The sequence below is a fragment of the Mesoplodon densirostris genome, chromosome 8 (assembly GCF_025265405.1).
Source record: "Mesoplodon densirostris isolate mMesDen1 chromosome 8, mMesDen1 primary haplotype, whole genome shotgun sequence".
Lineage (NCBI taxonomy): Eukaryota > Metazoa > Chordata > Mammalia > Artiodactyla > Ziphiidae > Mesoplodon > Mesoplodon densirostris.
In genome coordinates this window covers 96,064,502-96,087,612 of record NC_082668.1, presented here as the reverse complement: position 1 = coordinate 96,087,612, position 23,111 = coordinate 96,064,502, and the positions used below count along the sequence as shown (strand labels likewise).

Genomic DNA, 23,111 nt, shown 5'->3' with positions numbered 1-23,111 from the left:
AAGGGTCAACTGTATTTGGTATTGCTTTTTAGGCATTTCACTAGTGAATGTCAAGACATTCTTTATAAAGACTGTCATAAATTACCTCAATTCATAACTCAAGACATTAACTGTTCAAGTTAAAAATCTTTAGAAGTATTCCAATTTTAAAGTTTATGTAACCATATAGTAAAGTCCAATTCTTAATAGCAAAGACATTCACACACACACAGACACACACACAAATACTATTTAATTTTCTAAACTGAAATCTGATTTTATTTTATAGGGACAGACATTCTCCCAGTAAACATCAAAAACATTTTTTAAGTATAAAAAGTTCAAGTTTAAAAAATATACTGTAAAATTATCAGCAAACTTTTAAGCCACAGTGCTTTTAACAACTTGTAAATCCTTAAAAAGAAACTCTATACATATTCCTTTCGTTACACTATTTAACCAATGTGTTTTAGAATTTAGAATAAAAAGAGCATACCTCAAGAATCAGTAAGTTCTTTGTCGTTTGTTAGATTCTTCTCTTGGGGAGTCTGCCAGCATAACTTTAAGTCTGACTCCATTCAGGATCTTTCCATGTAAAGTAGTAATGGCATCATTAGCACTTATTCTATCTGCATACTTGGCATACCCCACATTTTTTCCGGACACAAGGTAAACTTCGATCAGGTTACCAAAACGACTGAAACAAAGTAAAAAAAAAGATCAACTGAAATTGATTAGTACAGATGCTCAGGTCTAAAAGTTGGGGGTCCATTCTGGACTCTTTTTCACTCCTTTCCCCACATCCAATCTCTAATAATGTCAATCTTCCTTCTTAAACATTTCCTCTATCAGTCAATTTCTCCTCATTATCACTCAGATCTCTTTCCTCATTCTGACCATCATTATCTTTTTCTTAGTTTACTCTAATACCTTCTTAACTAGTTTACCTGCCCCCTGGGTTTATCCTTCTCCAATCTATTCTCTATCCTGTCTTCTGAGTGATCTTTCTAAAACACAAATATGATCATTTCCTCCCTAAAAGTCCCTTCAGCTGCTCTTCGTGCCTCCAGGGTAAGGACAAGCTCCCTAACATAGCTTCTGGGCCTTTCCTGACTTGGGTCCTTGTCCTCTGCAGCTTCATCTTCCCTCAGTCTCTCAAATCCCATATTCCAAAAACCTCCTTCCACATTCTCTCCAGCAGGTATAACCACCCACACGCCCAGCTTTCTTCCCTGGTTAAATTATTTTTATCCTCCAGGCCTCCACTATACCTTGCTTATTTCAAGAAGTCTTCTCTGAGCTTCTAAGGCGGGTGCCCCTCCTACGTATTTCACAGCCTGAATACTCCTTTTCACCACACAACCTCTCTAGGTTGTAATTTCCTATTCACTTATCTGTCTCCTACATGTGATTAGTTCTAAGAGGACAAGAACTATTACATCTTGTTTACGTAATATAATGTTTGTTTACACAATGTCTCTGGCAGTTAGCACAGTGACTGCCTGGTACAGAGGAGAGGTTCAAAAAATAAACAAAATAAATTGGTTAAATAAAAATCAAAATACTTGAACCACATCACTGATATTTTGTGAAGTTCTTTAACAAGCTTTCTATCTATCTTTTAAATAAATTCGCTAACATTGTAAGGCAAATAGGAAAAAGACCAAAAAGAAAAAGTTAAGGTTAAAGAAGTTACATTAAAAACAAACAAGAGTCTTCCCCCTTTCTACACTTATCTTATATACGTACGTGTACACACACACACACACACACACACACACACACACACACACACACACACTCTTCCCTACAATCAAGTAATTGTTTACTCAATGTAGTTATATAATCCTTAAGGGTCCAATAGAGTGCTGACAAAATAGCAGATGCTTAATAAACACTGTTCAGTTGAATTCTAGAGGACAGGTCTATACAGATGTACCTTCTATTAAGAAACAAATGATTTGTTCATTCTATGTATGCAACTTTTTTTTTTTTTTTTTTTTTTTTTTTTTTTTGCTGTACGCGGGCCTCTCACTGCTGTGGCCTCTCCCGTTGCGGAGCACAGGCTCCGGACACACAGGCTCCGCGGCCATGGCTCGCGGGCCCAGCCACTCCGCGGCATGTGGGATCCTCCAGGATCGGGGCACGAACCCGTGTCCCCTGCATCGGCAGGCGGACTCCCAACCACTGCGCCACCAGGGAAGCCCACAACTTTTCAAAACAATACTCCATGTTTTATGTCTTCAAAACAAAATAAAAGGAAATTCTGTGTGGAGACTTATGACATGTAAATAACAAAGAAGAGAAGGAAATAATTATATATTTTAAAAGGTGATATAAATAAGAACTTTTTTAAACCACAGAACGAATCATCTGTACCTGAAAGGTACTGGACACAGGAAGCTTCAAGAGTGCAAGACTGCTTAAATGACTGGTTTAAATAAATTATATTATTTAAAAATGTAACTCTGTGGAATTGAAATCTTACCAGAATATATCCTCTAGTACATCTAAAGGTAAAGGATGTGGATTAAACACGATAAAAAGTCTTTCTTTCACAGGAGTTTCAGGAGGGGCTTTTTTTTTGCAGGACGGAAGTACAACGTCTGTCTGGATTTGAGGCAGCTGTGATCCAGAACTTCCTCCAAATTGCTGTTGAAGAATTGGTTCAAAACAAAAAAAAAAAAAGAAAAACTGCCCTTTAGGGATTTTTAAGTCAAGAGCTAAAGAGATGTGTATCATGGTACCTATGTGGTCTTTTACTATATCTCTGAAATTTTTCTTACACAGGTAATAAACAAAGGCCACATTTATTTTATACTACTGTGAAGGTTAAATTCTTACCTACTTACCAGAAATTGCTGCTGACTTGGGTTATTCCACACCATTGATGCAAGCTGTGCAGCTACCATCTGCGTTGCCATTTTTCTAAGGAGACTGGAGATAAGAACCGGTAATTTACAGAAAACTAGAAATATTTAGTCTCTAAACAGTAACTTCTTTTGTGTGACGTCCTCACCTGAGAGGTCAATTGTTTTCTATTTTTATTCTCCAAGTCAGATCATGTATACCCAAAGCTTGGCTTTAGGCTAGCTCCTGGAATGGTACTTACTCTGTTGCATTACTCCCATCATCAATAAAGGAAACACCTATCCGATTCCCAGGAGGATACTGAAATCCATGTAACTTGTATTTTGCATAAATAGCAGATGCTACATTAAAATACTGAACCACTCCGTGACCTAAAACAAAGCAGAGAATATACGGGAATTAGAAAAAAAGCAGATTCAGTATCTAAAGTTTGTGTTGCCATAAGAATGAAAAAATAGAGAAAAACACTAATATCACACAACTAGTAAATATATAAACAAATGTGTCAGAAAACAAAGTTCTGTTATACATGTGTTCAACAGCTGTATTCCTATAAAGCAAAGTATAAACCAGATGTTGGTAAAAATATGAACATGAGGGCTTCCCGGGTGGCGCAGTGGTTGAGAGTCTGCCTGCCGATGCAGGGGACACGGGTTCATGCCCCGGTCCAGGAAGATCCCACATGCCGCGGAGCGGCTGGGCCCATGAGCCATGGCCGCTGGGCCTGCGTGTCCGGAGCCTGTGCTCCGCAACGGGAGAGGCCACAATAGTGAGAGGCCTGCATACCGCAAAAAAAAAAAAAAAAAAGAAAAAAAAGAAAAAAGAAAAAAATATGAACATGATATTAAAAAAAAAAATGGTATCATTAGCTTAAGTTCTGTCCAATGAATTTAATTTTAAGATCTTGGCTTTTCTTATATGACAGAGATACACCTAAAAGCCAACCAGTTTTTCTTAAAATTTTCATTCTTTGAAATATACTTTGAAATTCTAAAATTTTCCCTATCATAGTGAGTAAGAAGTGAAATGAGAAGTGATATATGAAAGGAATATATAGTCATCTTGGCTAGCTGAAGTGGTAGACAGGGAAAAAGTGATATATGTAGTAAAACCAAAAAGCAGGGGAACAGAGGGTTTTGGATCAAAAGTCACATATTTCACATTCCTTTGAAGAGCTTTTAGCTAAGGGGATAGATTTCAATTCAGGAAGGTGATGCTACAGGGGGGGAAAATTTTATACAGGAGCCCTTACAGGGCAAGCCCAGGAGCTTATAACACAGCCAAAAGGTTTTCACAATACATTTATACTATAACTCACTTTGGGAAAAACAATGTTTTAATTTAATGTTCCTCTCTAAATCTAAGCATCTCAACATTTTAATGAAATTGAAATTCAGAAGCAAATGAACATATAAAACTAATTCAAGGGCTTCCCTGGTGGCGCAGTGGTTAAGAATCCGCCTGCCAATGCAGGGGACAAGGGTTCGAGCCCTGCTCTGGGAAGATCCCACATGCCGTGGAGCAACTAAGCCCGTGCACCACAACTAGTGAGCTCACGTGCCACAACTAATGAAGCCCACGCACCTAGAGCCTGTGCTCCGCAACAAGAGAAGCCACCGCAATGAGAAGCCCGTGCACCGCAACGAAGAGTAGCCCCCGCTCGCCACAACTAGAGAAAGCCTGCACGCAGCAACAAAAGACCAAACTCAGCCAAAAATAAATAAATTAATTAATTAAATAAAAAAGAAAAAAGTTTCTACCCAGCTCATTAAAATAAATAAATAAATAAATAAATAAATAAAACTAATTCAAATAGGATTCTAACTATATAATATCTCTATTAATAAAAAGGTGTTCCAATGATACACATATTTATCAGACACATCCAACCAGAGGAACAATAGAGAAGGTAAAGGAACAAATACATTACAAAGTACCAGATAAAAAGGAAAGAAAATACAAAACAAATAGAATTACATACGAATATAATAACAGATATGCCAAAACCCACAAAATGTGCGCCTCAGAGTCACAACAAAGAATGACAGCAGGGACTTCCCTAGTGGCCAGGTGGGTAAGGCTCTGAGCTCCCAATGCAGGGGGCCCGGGTTCGATCCCTGGTCTGGGAACCAGATCCTGCATGCATGGTGCAGCTAAGAGTCTGCATGCCACAACTAAGAAGTCCACAAGCTGCAACTAAAAAAGACCCCGCATGCCGCAATTAAAAAAGATCCCACATGCTGCAACAAAGATCCTGCATGCCACAACTAAGACCCAGAGCAGCCAAAATAAAAATAAATAAATTAATAGTAAAAAAAAAAAAAAAAAAAGAATGATAGCATAAGACTGGGTTAAAGTTGGAGATTGTACAAAGTAGGTCAATGACTTTTCAGTAGGTCCTGCTAAAAGACCAGTGCTGGGTAGAGTAATATTGATTATGTGGGAGTGTCTGTATGAAGGGTGTGGACACTCTAGGCCAGTCAGCCTATATAATCTGACTCATCTATTTCCCCTCAACATCCATAAAAAGACACCCTAAAATGACTAAATCAAGTATATCTATAGTACTGGAAGAGATGCTAAGTATGATTTCTGTATACCACCCCTCACCTCCAATTCTTTAAAAACCAACAAACTGAGTGCCTATTATGTGCCAGGACTTGCAGTAGATATTTTATATATATTATTTCTAATTCTTATCTAACCCTGGCATAGAAGGTACTAATAATCCCATTTTACAGATGAGGAAAGAGAGACTAGATAGAATAAGCAATTTGCTAAGGCCTTACAACTATGTGTCATTGTTGGGATTTGCACCTGAGTTGGCTGCAAAATGGAACACCAACCTTTTCCCATTACGCCACTAGGGCATTTTAAAAAAGCCTTAAAAAAATCAAAAGGCTTACAAGAATACAAAGATGGATTAACCTAACACTAGATAATAGGTTTAATCAATGAACCAGTTACCAAGTTCAAATGGCTGATATTAGAGTTTTCCTTCTATTAAGAGTGGGAGGAAGCAGAGAGAGAAGTAGGGCAATTAAAATGAAGGGAAGGAGTTCCATTTTGAGGTATAAAGTTTAAGAAAAAGAGACTTAGGGAAGAGGAGAAAACTTTAAGGGTTTTATCACTTTGCCTAGCATTAATGAGAAGTACAGAAAGAGATCCTATTCTAAGGTATTTTTGTTGTACAACTGGAAACAGAGAATGCTTTATTTTATGGGTGTTAAAACAGTTTTAAAAAAATAAATGACTCTGTAAAGTAGATATATTCCCAGGGATTTGTTTATTGAGTTATCACTATATTTGAAAGTTTAAGGTAGAGAAAAAAGAAACAAAAAACTGTCATACAAACAGTATCTGACATAAAAAGTGCCATTGGAACAAATGAACTTATTTACAAAACAGAAGTAGAGTCACAGATGTAGAAAACAAACTTATGGTTACCAGGGGGAAAAGGTGGGGGGAGGGCTAAATTGGGAGATTGGGATTGACATATATACACTACTATCTATAAAGAAGATAACTGATAAGGACCTACTGTATAGCACAGGGAACTGTACTCAATACTCTGTAACGCCGTATATGGGAAAAGAATCTAGAAAAGAGTGGATATATGTATATATATAACTGATTCATTTTACTGTACAGCAGAGAGTAACACAACATTGTAAATCAACTATACTCCAATAAAAATTAAAAAGAAAAAGTGCCACTGGAGAAAAGCCAGTTTAACAAAACACAGTATATTTAAAAATAATAGACATTATTTTTACCATAATTAGAATACGGATCTCGTTGAACTTCACAGTATTCCAACCCTGGTACTATATCAAAAATGCTGAAAAGCTGCTCTTCAGTGAAAGGAACTCTTGATACAACTGACAGGCGTTTGGAGATGGCTTCCTGGCCTCTGTTGTCATTCTTGTCAAAACTTGAAAATTCAGATTGTTGTTCTCCAACGATATAAAACAAAAAGCAAATCTTTAAATTTCTATACATTCAAAGATTCATTTAACATTTTAGATACTAGAAAATAAAATGAAGTGTCATTAAGTCCTCTGCATTGAACAAAGGCACTGTCTTCTGTAATATGCTCTTGGTCATCAGCACTATCAGGAGAGACAAGGACAAGAAAACAGACAACTCTCCCCATTTCCCTGCCTTGATACAGAACTATAAGCAGAAACGTGTAGTCCAATTTCACAGGAATACGTTTATGATGCAAAACTGCAAAATATGGCAAGTGTTTCACCTAAAGGGAAGTTTATGCTGAATAACATTTACAGGTCTTACTTTCATCACTCATTTTCCCCCTTTTCTAACTTCTACTTTTGTCATTCCTCTCCTTTCTCTAGCCCTAATTTTAAAGCAGCAGTAATTTAGGGATAAAATTTTAGGATTCATACTGAGGGGATAACTGTATATGTCTTTCATATTTCTTGGTCAGCTGCATACAAGCAGCAGCTCACCCACCCCAAAATGGCAGTGTAACACTGCCACTGACAGTGACATAGTGTAATACTTAGATAATGCATAACTAACCACAAAAAACTATAATTGGAAATAAGTTAAACAAAATAAGCATTAAATAATGACATTAGGTGTCATGACCAACTTCTTGAAAGAAAAAAAAAAACTATAAATTCTTTTATTCACTACGTGAACTTCAGACTGCTGATAAAAGAATATTAAAAAAAACCCCTCCAAATCAGATTGCATACACTATTTATGACATTAAAGTAAAGGTAGCCCACTTACCAAATGGAAACATATTCACTCTAGGTTCATGTCCCAAAGTCTCCTGCCTCATATTACTATAATAATCTTGTTCTGAGGATTCAGATGCTTTATTTTTAGGTTCAGCCAAGATTGCCCTAAAACCTGAAAAAGAGAATCCATAAATTTCAAACTTTATAGCAAATTTAACACACCTACAAATATACTTGATTGCTAGTGCTTGACTTAGTTTTATAATTGTATAAAACAAAATCTACACAAACAACCATCTCCACCAGACCTACTTCTTTGCTCTTTGAAAGATGGCAAGGAGTAAATGAGAAACAGCAAGAATCCCAAATTATGGGTCAATGTAGACATGAAAGATCAGCAATTCTATTCTATCCTTTCTAGTCTCCCTCTCCGACAGATGACATCATCATTCATTCTCTCAGGCTTTCCAACATCAAAATCCAATAGTGCTTCTTCACACCCAACTGTCATCAAGATTCTTCCTTTGAAATATACTTAGAAGACGTTATCTTTCACTTCAACTTCCCTGCCTCTGTTTTAAAATTAGATTCTCGTCAATTAATTACAACCCTTCAACTGATCGCTTTGCCTCTGGATCAAGAGTTTTAACTAGGAGTCCAACGATGAGCTTCAAAAGGTGGGAAGGTTCATGAACCCTCTGAAACTTTAAACATAATGCTTATTCGTATGTGCACATGGGCATATTTCAAGGGAGAAGGTTCACAGCTTTCATCATATTATTCAGTGGTTCCAAAAAGGATAAAATGAGCCTCTTTGAATTCTTCCTCTGGAAATCCACTCTTGATACTGTGGTTAGATCAACTGTGCTGAAACAGTTTTTGTTATTTTTCTCCTTTTAAAACAGTCTACAAGGGATTTTCTAATGTGGACTAAGCTTGAACTCTTCATCACCTCCCGTGTACGGTTGCAATGTACCTAGATTACTTTGTCCCTGTTTCTCAACAGGAATACCAAGCTTTACTCAGATTGTTGCCTTCATGCTATTAGCAAAGACATTTATTTCTAGCTCTGTGTCTTTACTAACATTGCTCTCATCTTCTGTCCTGCCTACTCTACACCAGTTGCAAATCCTACCTCCAGATGTATTCCCATGCTCATCTGGTGCACTTGTTTTTCACCATTGATAGGCTATATCACATACTTCTGAACATTTTCTCATTTGGCAAATTTTTATTGAGTCTACTATAAATGGCAGTATCTTTGCTAGAGATCTCAATAAATCTTAATTGAGTACTACTCAACTGAATACACTACTATATTGAGTACTACTAACAGCAGTACTAGGTACTTGGGGTGACAGCAACAGATAAATAAGACACAGAGCTTTAAAAAAACCTATTATTCCTTAACTATTTTTGGCCTATTAGATCTCGGCTACCCAATATAGCTGTCAATTCCTTAAATGCCAGTGTTGCTATATAATCCATTTGTATCCCTCTACTTATATTGATGAGTATACCATAGGTACTCAGTTAATGTTGGTTGATTGAGAAATTTAGAAGGATCTGAGAGAAAATTTTGGTGTATACCTTAGGGTTATCTAAGAGTTCTACTGATTAACAATAATTATTTTCAGTATGTATCTATTTTTATAATATCCTGAAACCCACTAATTGAATTATTCTACATCTCATTTCTAAGGGTCAATATAACCAGAAGTATGACAACAAGGAATATTTTCCTTGGCCTCTTTAGAATTCTTATTCTTCAGAATGTACACCAGCAACAGCAGAAGATCCGAATAATGTCACTCTACCTTGAAATTTACCCAATGTGTATTTACTTCACAATGCTAGCAAACCTTAAAAATCCTAGCCTTATTATTTATATGTTTATTAGTATACCTAATTCTATTTAGGGTTTAGGTCAAATATAAACAAATATTACAGAATACTTGAATTTCTTTAAAATATAAAGAATGAATATTAAAAAAAATCCAACCTGAAAGGGTTGGTCAATTTTTTTAATACTTAAAATTCTAAATAATTTAATAAACCCCAAACCTGTAGAAATAATAACCAAAGTAGGACAACAGCATTTTCACTGAGTTAATGCAGTTGCTCATAATTTTCAAGATAGTGCCTCAATGAAAGTCTAATCACAGCCCCCAAATTATTTTCATCCTAGGACTATATATATTTAAACTCCCATTGCTGAGATTAAATTAGCAGGTATGGCTATTAGCACAAACCAGTATTAGATTATAATTAGAATAATTCGATTTTTTTCAAATGTCTATTACAATGATAAATGAACACATCCTTACTTCGATCACAGTTTTCTATTGCTTGGGCAGCCTGTGATGGTTTTAAGTATCGAACATAGCCCAAGCCTTTACTTTCTCCAGTTACTTTATTCTTAATAATGCTGCAATACTCGATATCTCCATACACCTATGAGAGTTAAAAGAAATGATCTTAGAGGAGTCAAAATTAATAACTGAACAGATTTCAGAACTAACTTAAAATTTACTTGTTCTTCTTACTTGCAAAAAAAGAAATCAGAATTTATAGCTACTTTTAATAATGGAATAAAATGTCACAAACTAATGAGGCACTAGAAAAATAACCATAATGATGATAAAACCAAATAACCAAAATAATGATACTTTTTATTTACTGAGCATTTGCTTTTCGTATATCACTTTATTGTTATAACAGCCCTTCAAGGATATATATATTATACTGCTTATTTCACAGACAAGGAAGCTGGGCCTTAGAGAAATCAAATAACTTGCCAAAGTCATGGAGGGAGAGCAAATATTTGTACATGGTCTGGAAAGCTCCAAAGTCTTGCTCAGTGTTGGTTAAGAGCAGAGGCTCTGGAATTGAACCTTCTTTATTCTAATCTTGGTTCAGCCACTTATTAACTGGGCAGTTGCCTATCTCCTTAGCTGTTAAATGGGGCTAATAGCTGTACCTACCTCATAGGGTTGTTTTAAGGGTTAAAAGAGCAAGTACACCTAAAGTGCGTATAGAGGGTCTGGGACATAGTCAGCACTCAGTAAATATTAGCTATAATTATTTATCTGCCTTCTAACAGGAACATAAATGATTGTGTATACTTTTGAAGGAGTTCCTCTTGAAGTACATTTTTAAAATACATTGGTTCACGCAGGAAGTTAATACTCCATATGAGAAATATGTGGTAAATGTTTACTTTTAATGCTGGAAGAAATACGGGATATAAATTCTTACTGTTTATTATTAATTTTATAAAATTTTCATGTAACCGTTAGTAACTTAACTACTATATATGTATTTAAAAATGCCACATTTGTTCACTCAGAGAAAGATAAAAGTTTATAAGTATATAAGGTAAAAACTTTATTCTTACTATTGGAGGAAGTATGGAATATATATATATATTTGGTATTTGTTATTTTTGAAGTATTTTATTCAATCCTCAGTTGGGGTAGGATAGAGGAAGTTTGAAAATTACTTTTTTTTTTTTTTGCGGTACGCGGGCCTCTCATTGCTGTGGCCTCTCCCGTTGCGGAGCACAGGCTCTGGACACGCAAGCTCAGTGGCCATGGCTCACGGGCCCAGCCGCTCCGCGGCATGTGGGATCCTCCCAGACCGGGGCACGAACCCGTGTCCCCTGTATCGGCAGGTGGACTCTCAACCACTGCGCCACCAGGGAAGCCCTGAAAATTACTTTTTACTACTTGTTTTCTTTCTTGCTTGTTGTCCACATGATTCAGTACTGGGAAGATTAGTAGAAAAAGAATAAAAAATTACAACTCAAGACAATTTAAAAATTGCTTTTTAATAGTGTTTGTGAAAGTGTATCACTGCTCATAAAAGTCAATGGCTAAAAAGAAATTTTAAATTGTCTCCAAATTTCATTGACTACAATCTAGCTATAGTTCAGAGTTGTAGGTAGTTTTTTTTTTTCTTTAAATATAATTCCTTCAGAGGTCTAGTTTTAAAACAAAAACTATAGAGGATAAGTCTTTCTGTGAATAAGTTCATCAACATGCCACAGACTTGTAACAAATGCGAGGTAATACAGTTCACACACTCAGGCTTGCCTGCCCCACCTCTCCATGAGAGGCAATAGAGAGGAGTGCTAAGAGGGTGCTTTGAAAATTTCAAGACCAAGAGCAGGCTCTGGATTCAGACACCCTGGGCACAAATCTTGGCTCCACCACCTACTAGGTATGAGAGCTTACTTAAAACTCTGAGCTTTATACTTCATTTTCCTGAATCTGTATTTTCATTAAATGGGGGGAAAAACACCATCATCAATATTTTCCAGGTTTTATATATTTTTAAAAAGTTAACTTATTTTAGTTTTAATATTTAATAACTAGGTTGAAATACATATCTTCAAAAGTTATTTAATTCTCCACCACCAATCTAATGATCTAACTCAAACAAAACAAGATTTAGTAATTGTACAACCAATGTAAGATTGTAAGTTATCAATAACGCTAGCTGATTAGAAAATGTTAAGTACCTTAAATTTTTCCCGTAGATCTTCTTCTGTGTAGGACTTTGGTATCATAACAAATATTCTTGTAAGTTCTTCATCTTCAACATCTCGGTGACTTCCAGATGATCTGGACTGAGCAATGAAAACCTAAGAAACAAACAAAACCCAAAGAATAATGCGGAAGTATCAGTCAACTGTTTTCCTACTCCTTAAGAATACTTACTTCATTATTACTATGGGATTCATGTTAGGTTAAATGCAATGTAATAGCGTCTTATCAAAAAACATTTTGTTAGAGCAATCTTTATTGCAATGACTTTTTATGAGATAACACTGATCTTTGCACTTTTTTTTCCCGAATTTTTTTCCTTTGTATTTTTTTTTACCAAGAGCAATAGTCAGTGCACTGAAAGAGAGCAATAGTCAGTGCAATAGTCAGTGCACTGAAAGAGAATGTGTACTCTGCGCTTGTTGGGTAGTGTTCAATAAATGTCAATTATATAGTTGATTAACAGTGTTATTAAAATGTCATATCCTTACTGATTTTGTCTACTTTTTCTATCAGAGACTAAGAGGAGTGTAAAAATCTGATTATGAATTTCTCTCTCCTTTTAGTTCTATTAATAATGCTTCATGTATTTTGAAGCTCTATTATTGGTTACATAAACATCTGGAATTGTTATGTACTTTTTGATTGATATTTTTATTTTTATGAAATTATTCTCTGTTAATACTCTTCCTGTTGAAGAGCATTTTGTCTGATATCACACCAGCTTTTTCTATCCTTATACTTTCAACCACTTTGTATCTTTATAATTAAAAGTGCATCTCTTGTAAACAGCATTTAGTTTGGCCTTTAAAAAAAAATCCTGACAATCCCTGCTTTTTAATAGGAGTGTTTAGCCAATTTATGTTTAATTTAATATTGATACAGTTGGGTTTAAGTCTAGATGGTCATATTTTTAATTGTTTGCTTTCTAATATTAATCCTTAAAAAAAGGTAACATGACCATATTCTGGATCATCTCAGTTACCACCTGAATGACTTACGTGAGCAAGAAAATGCACAGAATGGACTGAGGCTCTATTTTTCTATTAGTAATTTAGTTTTATTGAAATATTATCTGTGACATTAGATTATTACCTGGAATTTAATTTGCTTTGTGGTATTGCTTTTATTTAATTCATAAAATTGCTTTGGTTTTATATTATTCCAGAGGAATGTAAAATCTTTAACTATGATTGTGGATTTGTTTCTAGAGCTACAAGCATAAGAATTTTAATGGCTACTCTTATTTTTTATAACTTGTAGAAATGTAATAAAAATAATGTAAATCACCAGACAGGGCCCTTGAGTATTTTTTTCCTTTCTTCTTCTTCTTTGTCTTTAAAGGGGGGCTCTATACCATTCATTATGAGAAAACGTGAACCTATGGAATTCCAGACGAGAAGGGAGCAACTAAAAGGACAAAGAATTTATAGAGCCACGGGATTTTAGAAATATTGAAAAAGAGGGTCATTATGTTTGCTTGGAAAACAGCTGTCACAGAGGTGTAGAACCTTGCTTACAAGATACAGCTGGAGATACACCCCTAGATAGCATCTACTTCCAGTTATTCCTTTGATAAACTTATACCACATGCCAAGCACTGTATAAGGTATTAGTAGTAGAGTATTAAGTAACACAGAAATGGCCCACTAGAAAGTTAGTCCAGTGCATGTATCAGTAATGGATGGTCAAAAGGGAAATACAAATAGGGAACCTTTAAGTACAGGAAGACACTAGGAGGAAAAAAGAGTTTCAAGTAAGATTTGTGATTGGAGGTGCCATCAGATCACAAATTTCTAAATTTTAGAAGATTGAAGCATTTCAAATTTCTGATAAAGATGACAATATCTAAGTAGAAAACATGTATAATAATCAACTACCTACTGGATGATTTCTCCTGAGACTTTATGTTCACAGACTATGGGCTCTAAATTCTTGCAAAGCTAAGAACTAAGATTTTTCTCTTGTTTTCTAGGTTTACCCTTTTCCTCAAGATAATGTAGCTGATCACTCACAGAATGAGTCTCATTTGGACAATCTTTTCTGGCTATAGGCCTGGTATTAAAATTTTCTTATTTGTCTTGTAGGGCCTTTGGAACTTTGCAAAAGTAAAGTACATGAGATTCACTTAAGGTGAATTAATTTAACTGGAAATACTGAAAAACAAAACAAAACAAAAACCCCTCTACATGCCAGCAGAAGACAGCCCAAGTTGAAGCTGCTGAAGAATGAATTTAGACTGTCTAGCTAAGGCACTAGTGCAACAACCCTCTGGCTGAAACTGAGTGGACAAAAATGTGAAAAACAAAATTTAAGCTTTAATTATCTTTGGGAATCATTTAATTTCTCTGTGGTGAAAAGGGGGGGATACATTTTAGTGCTGGAACTTTTACTTCTCTTGTAGGAATTTAATGAAGGCAAGGGCGGGTCTATAGGTTTCATATTTGGGGCATTTTGGGGGAGTTTCCAAGAAGATCTCTGTGGTTATACTATATTCAAAGTAAAAAAATCCTCCCTGCTAAGATCATAATTGGAAGGAGATGAAAATTATCAACCTAGTGCAGGAGGCAACAAACTTCAGCTTCCTGTTTTTCTACAGCCCATGATCTAAGAATTGCTTTTACATTTTTAGAGGGTTGTTAAAAAACAAAAAGAATGTGTGACAGACTGTGTATGACTCACATAGCCTAAAATATTTACTGACCCTTTATAGACAAAGTTTGCCACCCCCTGACCTAGTATATACTGTGGCCTTACACTTAATTTCATTGATGATCTGTCCTGACTCAGAGGGTCTGGGAGGTGGGAGGAGAGGGAATGTCTATTGTCTAATGTGTTGTTGGGGTATTCCTAGGCTCCTCTCTTTTTTGCAAGGAAGGCCTACAGAGACTGCTACTTTGGACAAACAAGATGCACTGAGGGCTCACCTTGTACCGGCTCTGTGTTAAAAGGATAGATTAAGTCAAATAACCCTCAAAATCACCCTTCCTGCCCTGTGTCAGTATATTAATTTTACAGACAAGTTAAGTGTGGAAACTTAATATAAATACCACCAGAGTTAATTAAGAGTATTCAAAGAGGCATTTAATATTAATACAATTACACTGCCATCACAATGATTTGGCTCTTTTTAAGGCAGTTTACCTTGGTCTGCTTTCAGAGAAAAGTGACAGTGACAAAACCTTGATATCAATACCTTCACAAGGAGGGTTTATTTAAAATAATTTGTAAAGATTACAAAAGTGTGATGAATATGCAATAGTAGCAGTTTTAATCGCCTGCATTTAAAAATTATATACATGCAGGGCTTCCCTGGTGGTGCAGTGGTTGAGAATCCGCCTGCCAATGCAGGGCACACGGGTTCGAGCCCTGGTCTGGGAAGATCCCACATGCCACGGAGCACCTAGGCCCGTGCGCCACAACTACTGAGCCTGCGCATCTGGAGCCTGTGCTCCGCAACAAGAGAGGCCGCGACAGTGAGAGGCCCGCGCACCGCGATGAAGAGCCGGCCCCGCTCGCCGCACCTAGAGAAACGAAGACCCAACACAGCAAAAATAAATAAATAAATAAATAAATAAATAAATAAATAAATAAAAATTATATACATGCATACTTTGGTACTGGGAAAATGGCTAACAAGGGAGGGCCACAGTCACATGTACTTTTATCAAGTCTTTAAGCACCTTACCTACCTGAGGAAAAGCAAAGTTACTTGTTTTTATACACGGTAAACCGCGAGGTCTGAGGAGTCCTCAAAGTAGGTCAGGGTCGGAGCTGGGCTGTGGATTAGCGACGGCGGGGGCGCGGGGCGGTCCGGCCACCGCAGCTCTGCAGCCGGAGTAGCCGCAGACGCCTGGTCCGACCCGGGAGCGGACGTTCTCTCTGCATCCCCCATTCCTTCGCACCCCAGTGCAGCCCTGCCGGCAGGGCGTCCTCCCCTCCCCTCCCCCACCCCGGAACGCCAGGTGCTGCCCAGTCCGCCCCCGCGAGCGGATGTACTACCCCTACCGCAGCCTGACACCGCCCCCGGGGGCACCCCGACCCGGCCCCCGCACCTTGATGGGCTTGGTGTCGCTGGGGCTGAGGCACTGGCCGTGCATCTCCTCCATGGCCCTGCAGGCCTGCGAGCTGCGGGCAAACTTGACGAATGCGATGCCCTTGGACTCTTTGGTGTGCTTGTCCCGCACCACCCAGATGTCTTGGATCTCCCCGAAGGGCGAGAAGCGCTCCCTCAGCACCGACTCGGGCGTGTACTTGCTGATCACCAAGAAGATGCGGCTGTTGGGCGGCTCGTCCAGGCTGTCCACGCCCGGGCGGAAGCCTCCGCCGCTCGCACAGCTCCCAGCTTCGTCCATGGTGCTCCACCCCGGCGCGGGAGCCAGGCCCGCACCCCTTTACTCCTCGCTCTCGCCGTGCCCGCCACTGCCGCAGCTACCCACCCAGTCGCTGCCAGCCTCGCGTCCGCTTCCGGAAGACGGAAGGGTCTGGGGCCCGGCGCAGGCCGGCCACGCAGGATGCCGGCTTTGGGGTCGGGGAGCTGCAGCGCCCCCTAGCGGCCCGGGGGAGCCTGACGCAGTCCACGGCTCTAATCCCGCGGAGCCAAGGCCCACGCACCAGGTGTGTGATCCTGGTTCCCTGTTGCTAGAAGGGTCTGGTGCGCGGGCTTTCCCATCGCTGGCTCTGCCCCACTCCCAAAGCCCATGGTGTCTTCCCCCAACCTTGCCACCTTGGTCGTAAACTCACTAGAACAGCTCTATAGGACTGAGTTAAAACGTTCAGTCTTAGAGCTGATCATCCAACTCCAGCCTCATTGTTGAGAAAACTGAGATGAGGAATTGGGGCCCATGGAGTAGCAAAAGGTAATAGAAAAACAAACAACAGAGCCCAAACCAGAAACAACTCCATCTTCTGACCTAGTCAACTCCCAGAAGCAACCGTGGGAGGTTTGAGGGCAGAAAGAATGCAGCGCACAGCTGTGGAACTAGGAGAAATCCTAAGGTGCAAGCGAAGTGGGAAATCTGTACTGACTTCTAAGTCTTGTTGTTAATGGGCCTTGAGGAGAGGTCAGCATAAAACTGGAAGAAATCCAGAAACAAGGCAGTGGCACTGGAATGAAGTGAAAGGAACAAACCAGAAAATGGGTCAAGAGCAGAGCTTCTTAAATGTTCAAGTCCAGGGTTACTATGAATGAAAATAGGTAAATACTGTTCATTGGATGCCAACCATAAGCCAGGCTCTGTGCAAGGAGCTAGACATACTATGCAGAAATGGAAGGACATGATGCCTGCCCTCAGAGAGCTTTTTTCCTATTGTGGAAGTCTTACATGAAAATATATAATGCAAAGTAATACCAGATTGTGTTAAATGCTTGTGTGAGCTTGGACAAATTACCTCATGCTTCCAGCTTCAGTTTCCTCAACTGTAAAGTAGAAATAATATTACCTACTAAATAGCACAGTTGTCAAGCTTAATTAATTCATCCATTCTATTAAGCCAGAAATGTTTTTGACTGTCTACTATGTGTTGGGCACTGTGCTATACCCAAGTGATATGTGTTAAACAAAATGATCACTCTCCTTGCCTCATGAAGTTAATAGATTGGGCTTGTCTAGTTAGGATTATTTGAGATAATATATATGGAGCTAATAGCTTAGTGATCAAATGAGATAATATGCATACAATGCACGATGGAGATTAATTTTCTTATTCCATTTCACTATGCTGTCCACTCCCCCACTCTTGATATTGTATAAGTTGTATGATGGCAACTGAAAGTTGGGGATTCTGGGTTCTCACTCAGGCTTTAGCACAAAATTGTGATAATTTCTCCTTGTATTATGGTCCACATCTGTAAAATGAGGGCTCTGTTTACCCTGGAGCTTAGCAAGTTAAGGAAGTATCTTATCTTAACTTTTCACTTCTCTTTATCTTACCCAGACCAATCAAAGTGAATGAAAACAATGTGGTAATGTAATAATTTTATTGATGTGATGAAAGTGCAGATTCTAGCAATACTATTTTCCACCAGTGCCATCTAGTGGAAAATGTATAATTTTCTTAAACTGAACTTGCTGGAAATTTCTGTTCTTAGTAGAACAAGATTACTGATTGGTATCCTGAAAATTTTAGAGCAGTTAATTTTATTTTAGAAGGGATAAAAGATTGGATAAAACAAAACCAGAATCAGAAATATTGGGTAATGCTGAGAAAACAAAATTTCTTTACCATTTAATCATGTGAAATACCACATATTCAGTGAAAATAAGAAATTTACTTATAAGTTACTAAATTGTAGTAAATATATCGTTCTTTGACTTGTCTATTTATTTTAAACAGATTTATTGAGATATAATTCAAATATCACACAATTCACCCATTTAAAGTGTTCATTTAAATGGTTTTTAGTATTCACAGAGTTGTGCAACCATCACCACAATTGTAGAACATTTTCATCACTCAATAATGACAGATTTGTCATGTTTCAAATCATATAAAATCACATTTGAACATGAATCACATGTAACTAAAACAGCTGAAAATTCTGAGATTTGAAAGAATGATTATTAATTCGTCTTATATTAGAGAAAAGATATGCTGGGCCTTTGCAGATTAAATTAAATAAAACACATAGCCTATAATGCACAATTATTAGAATGATAAACACATTAGAATGATAGACACTGAATTTCACATGAAATTCAGATTTCCCTTGAAATTTTTTCTTCTGAAGTTCTTACTAATTTTTTTTAAAAACAAGAGATTATATTGTAACTTATTTTTGAAATGCAAGGATAAAATAGTATATTCTTGTCATTGTTTTCCAAAATTTCTCTAAACTATGATCTAATTACAATGAGGCTTATTGGTTATTGAGATTAGTCTTCATACATTATATTTAATTAAGTAAAAATGTTTTGCCTTATTTGCAAATTTTTACTAGATTTTACTACTGATATTTGTTGGTGATCAATTAGTAACTTTCAGATTGTTCTGTAGGAATATGGTCCAGAGTATCCATTGTTTTCCCATCCTATAAGACTACTGGCTACTGATAATATATGCAAGCACCTAGCCTGGCTTGTGGTAGCTACTCAATAAATAATAGTCTCCTTTTATTTCTTGAGTTTGCATGTCTTTGTTTGAGTTTGAGAATAATATTTAACACCAGATATTTTTTTCCCTTTTGATTCAATTTGATGACATACATCTTTTAAATATGTAGCTCACAGGACAGAACACATAGGTACCACTTGGAGTAGTTTCATTCAACCATCTGGTAATTGTGGCTATTAAAATTAAAATAAAATTAATTAAAATAAAAAAATTCAGTTAGTCGCATTAGTCACACCTCAAGTGCTCAAAGTTACTTGCGGCTAGTAGACAGTGTCCACGCTGAATATTTCCATCATGGCAGAAAGTTGTATTGGACAGAGCTCCAGAGAACAAGAATATGGGTAAATCTCACACTTACCTATTACACAAAATTTAATAAATTATTTTAATATTCCTATTTCTCTGCTACAGCCTTACCACTCACATCTCACTGAACTAATTATGTAACCACAGGTAAACTACTTTTCCTTCTCACGTTTTCCTAAACACGACTTTGACTTTCTTACCTGTCTGCCTTCAATACCCTCGTCTTCTTATGGCTTTCCCAGTCCTCTCCTTTATATCTCCCTCCCTCGCTCATTCTCTCTCTGTTTCTATTCATACTCTATTCTGCTCTTTTGGCGATTAACGAGTAGCTTGCAACCTCGCTGTCCGTTCTTGTATTATTGCACTTTTTATGTGGCTCATTTATAATGATTTAACTTTTAATGTACTTAAATCTTGCCCCAGCTGGATTATAACTCATAGAAAATTGGCGCTTCAGGTCAGTGTTTGTCCTTACAAGTTGCTTGGCACCGTGTCTTGCCCACAGAAAAAGTAGTTGCCTTATTCATTTATTGACGTGATTTGACTCCCGCAATCAAATACTAACGGACCATTCATAAAACGTTGAATTCCTACTTCAGGCAAGAGCTGGTACATATTGTGAATATACATAGATAATTTAACTCTTCAGTTAGGTAAAAGTGAAACAAACAAAGCCGAACCCTCACTCTATCACATTCAGACACGGTCAGTGACGGCTCGGCAGCGCGAGGCTTTAAGCCCCTGCGAGAATTGAGATTCCGTGGGATTTGGGAGCCAATCAGCAGTGCCGATGGAGCCCCGCCTGCCACTGGCTGGCGTCCACGAGAAGCACCTGCAGGCCTGGCCTTTCAGTGCGGCCTTCGAGGCGCTGCAGCCGCCGGACAGCCAGCCTTGAACTTGGGGTGCACACTTTGGCCGAGCCGCCGCACAGTTGATGTTAAAGGTTTACTGGGGAAGCGGAGGACGGAGCCGCTGGCCCTGTGGTAAGTATAGGACTAGCTAGGAGGGGGTGGGCCGGGCCCTCATGTGATCTGAGTATCGGTTATCGACCACGATGCAATTTGGGCCTGGGTTCACTGAGAGAGGAGGATCCAACCGTTTGGTTAGTAAGAAGCTCGCCTTAGCCCCAGCCAGGTGGGGCCTGGGTATCCCTAAAAGTGCTACAGAAGACAGTTTCTAGAGAGGGACCTCTCCGCAGCAGCCTTTCTTTCTTTTTTTTTTTTTTTTTTGCGGTACGCGGGCCTCTCACTGTTGCGGCCTCTCCCTCCGCGGAGCACAGGCTCCGGACGCGCAGGCCCAGCGGCCATGGCTCACGGGACCAGCCACTCCGCGGCATGTGGGATCCTCCCAGACCGGGGCACGAACCCGTGTCCCCTGCATTGGCAGGCGGACTCTCAACCACTGCGCCACCAGGGAAGCCTAGCAGCCTTTCTAATTTATGAGTGGGACTGATTTTGAGTCGAGCCTTCAGCCCATGTTGGCAGAAGTCAGCCTCCAAATGGAGGTGGTGGCATGGAGGAGTCCAGATTGGGAGTTTGGAAAGCTGGATTCTTGTTCCAGTTCAGAGGTTCAAGCACAGAAGATTAGAAAGGGGAAAGGCTATAGACACCTGTGTGTGTGGCGGGGGGGGGGGGCGGGGGGGGCGGGGGGATGTGTGTTCATAGACATCAAGTGATTCACCCAGGGTCACATCTTTGTGATGCACTCCACTTCAGTACTGTTTTCCATTGCAACATGCAGAATCCCACTTAATTTTTTAAAGTCTGTGTAGTAGTATTCTTTAAAATATTTTAGTGAGCTTCCCTTTCCTCTTTCATTACTTCAATTATTTGGGTTTTCTAAACTTCGAAAGCTTTAAGGGTGTCTTGATTGTTCTTACCACTTTCCTCTTTTTATGGGCAAAGTTAGAAATGACAATAGTATGTACCAGTATTAAAAAGTTTTTCACTTACTCCTCTTTAAGTACTGTGACTCAGTTTAGCATCTGCAGTGTATTAGACATTATGTTCAACACAGGGTTGCCTAGATCACTTTTAGAAGGGAATTGTTAAAATTGAAAGTCTAGGATTATATATTTAAACCTCTCACCTTTCACCATCTCTCTCTACTTCTCACCAACTTGTGACTTTAAACAAGCAACTTAACCCCTGTGGGCTTCATTTTCTCATCTGTAAAAATAGAGATATTAATAGTATCTATCTCACATGGCTGGTGTGAGGATTAAATACATTAATAATATATAAAGGGCTTATACTATGCCTGGCAAGTAGTAAGCATGTGAAATTGTTTGCTACTCTTAGCCTGGTCTATTTAGCTTTAGAATTACTTCGTTTTTGGATGAGTGATCATTCTCATACCAGATGTCATATCTTTTCCTATTTTAGTGAGATATTTCTTCTTAATTACTAAATACTGGTAGAGTGCCAAATGATTATAAGACAAAGTGAATTCCCTTGATATCCTTCCTAGTCTTCCTGCCCCCTCCCTTGCTGCCATTGCTGCATCTACTGGTTTTAATGCACTTTGAAGAGGGGTCGTAGATACTTGCACAGCAGTGATTAAATACGGCAGCAGTGAGTGTTTTAATTGTGTTAAATACTGGTAGTTTGAACAGTGACAATGTATCAATGTATTTTCTTTTTTTTTTTTTTTTTTTTGCTGTACGCGGGCCTCTCACTGCTGTGGCCTCTCCCGTTGCGGAGCACAGGCTCCGGACACACAGGCTCCGCGGCCATGGCTCGCGGGCCCAGCCGCTCCGCGGCATGTGGGATCCTCCGGGATCGGGGCACGAACCCGTGTCCCCTGCATCGGCAGGCGGACTCTCAACCACTGCGCCACCAGGGAAGCCCTCAATGTATTTTCTTATAACTGACTTGCATGTAAAATCTGAGTAAAGAAATTTGTTTTTTCCTTTTTTTAAAAAAAGTCTAGTTTCCTGAATTACCAGTAAAATTTAATTGGTATAAGAATCAATCTGATCTTTCTGCTTTATATAAAAATTGGAAAGAAAGTTTCTTTAGTTAGTACTAAGATGACATTTTGTTTTTATATTATACAACTTTATTGTTATAGTGAATGCATTTTGCTAAAAGGTCATACATTTGTTTTTGTGACTAAAGTTTTCCTCTCTATGGCCCTTGTTCAAAGGCTCAATGAATTCTGTACCTGTACAGAGAGTTGGTAAAACTCACACAGGTAGAAATTATTGAAGTTTTAAATTTTAAAGTAAGCGTCTCTTGGATAAAGTGTGTTTTCTTGCTTCCCTTTTTTTTTTTTTTTTTTTGTGGTATGCGGGCCTCTCACTGCTGTGGCCTCCCCCGCTGCGGAGCACAGGCTCCGGATGCGCAGGCCCAGCGGCCATGGCTCACGGGCCCAGCCGCTCCGCGGCATATGGGATCCTCCCAGACCGGGGCACGAACCCGTATCCCCTGCATCGGCAGGCGGATGCTCAACCACTGCGCCACCAGGGAGGCCCTCTTGCTTCCCTTTTTATCAGACCTAAAACACTGATGAACAGCTGAGTTGTTTTGGATACTGCCTAAAGGAAACTTCTGTCCTCCCTTTAAGTGGATTATTGACAGTG

General features: G+C 38.6%; 1 protein-coding gene across 1 annotated transcript; it reads right to left on the bottom strand.

Moving 5' to 3' along the window:
* Positions 1-475: 475 nt before the first annotated feature.
* RBM45 (RNA binding motif protein 45) lies at positions 476-16,580 on the bottom strand. Its single transcript, XM_060106465.1, has 9 exons — positions 16,165-16,580; positions 12,085-12,207; positions 9,890-10,016; positions 7,612-7,734; positions 6,627-6,806; positions 3,092-3,221; positions 2,832-2,916; positions 2,468-2,631; positions 476-676 (listed from the first exon to the last, which is right to left on the bottom strand). Exons 1-9 carry the CDS (start codon positions 16,462-16,464, stop codon positions 484-486), a joined length of 1,425 nt encoding a protein of 474 aa, XP_059962448.1. The 5' UTR covers positions 16,465-16,580; the 3' UTR covers positions 476-483.
* Positions 16,581-23,111: the final 6,531 nt, after the last annotated feature.

Bases quoted from the DNA above. Each gene is read 5' to 3' on its own strand.
- RBM45 (XM_060106465.1), bottom strand. From the start codon at position 16,464: ATGGACGAAGCTGGGAGCTGTGCGAGCGGCGGAGGCTTCCGCCCGGGC. The intron at 12,208-16,164 runs GTGCGGGGGCCG...TTTGTTTCTTAG, and splicing joins GCGACACCAAGCCCATCAAG to GTTTTCATTGCTCAGTCCAG. The intron at 677-2,467 runs GTAAGATTTCAA...ACTTTGTTTCAG, and splicing joins GTACTAGAGGATATATTCTG to TCGTTTTGGTAACCTGATCG.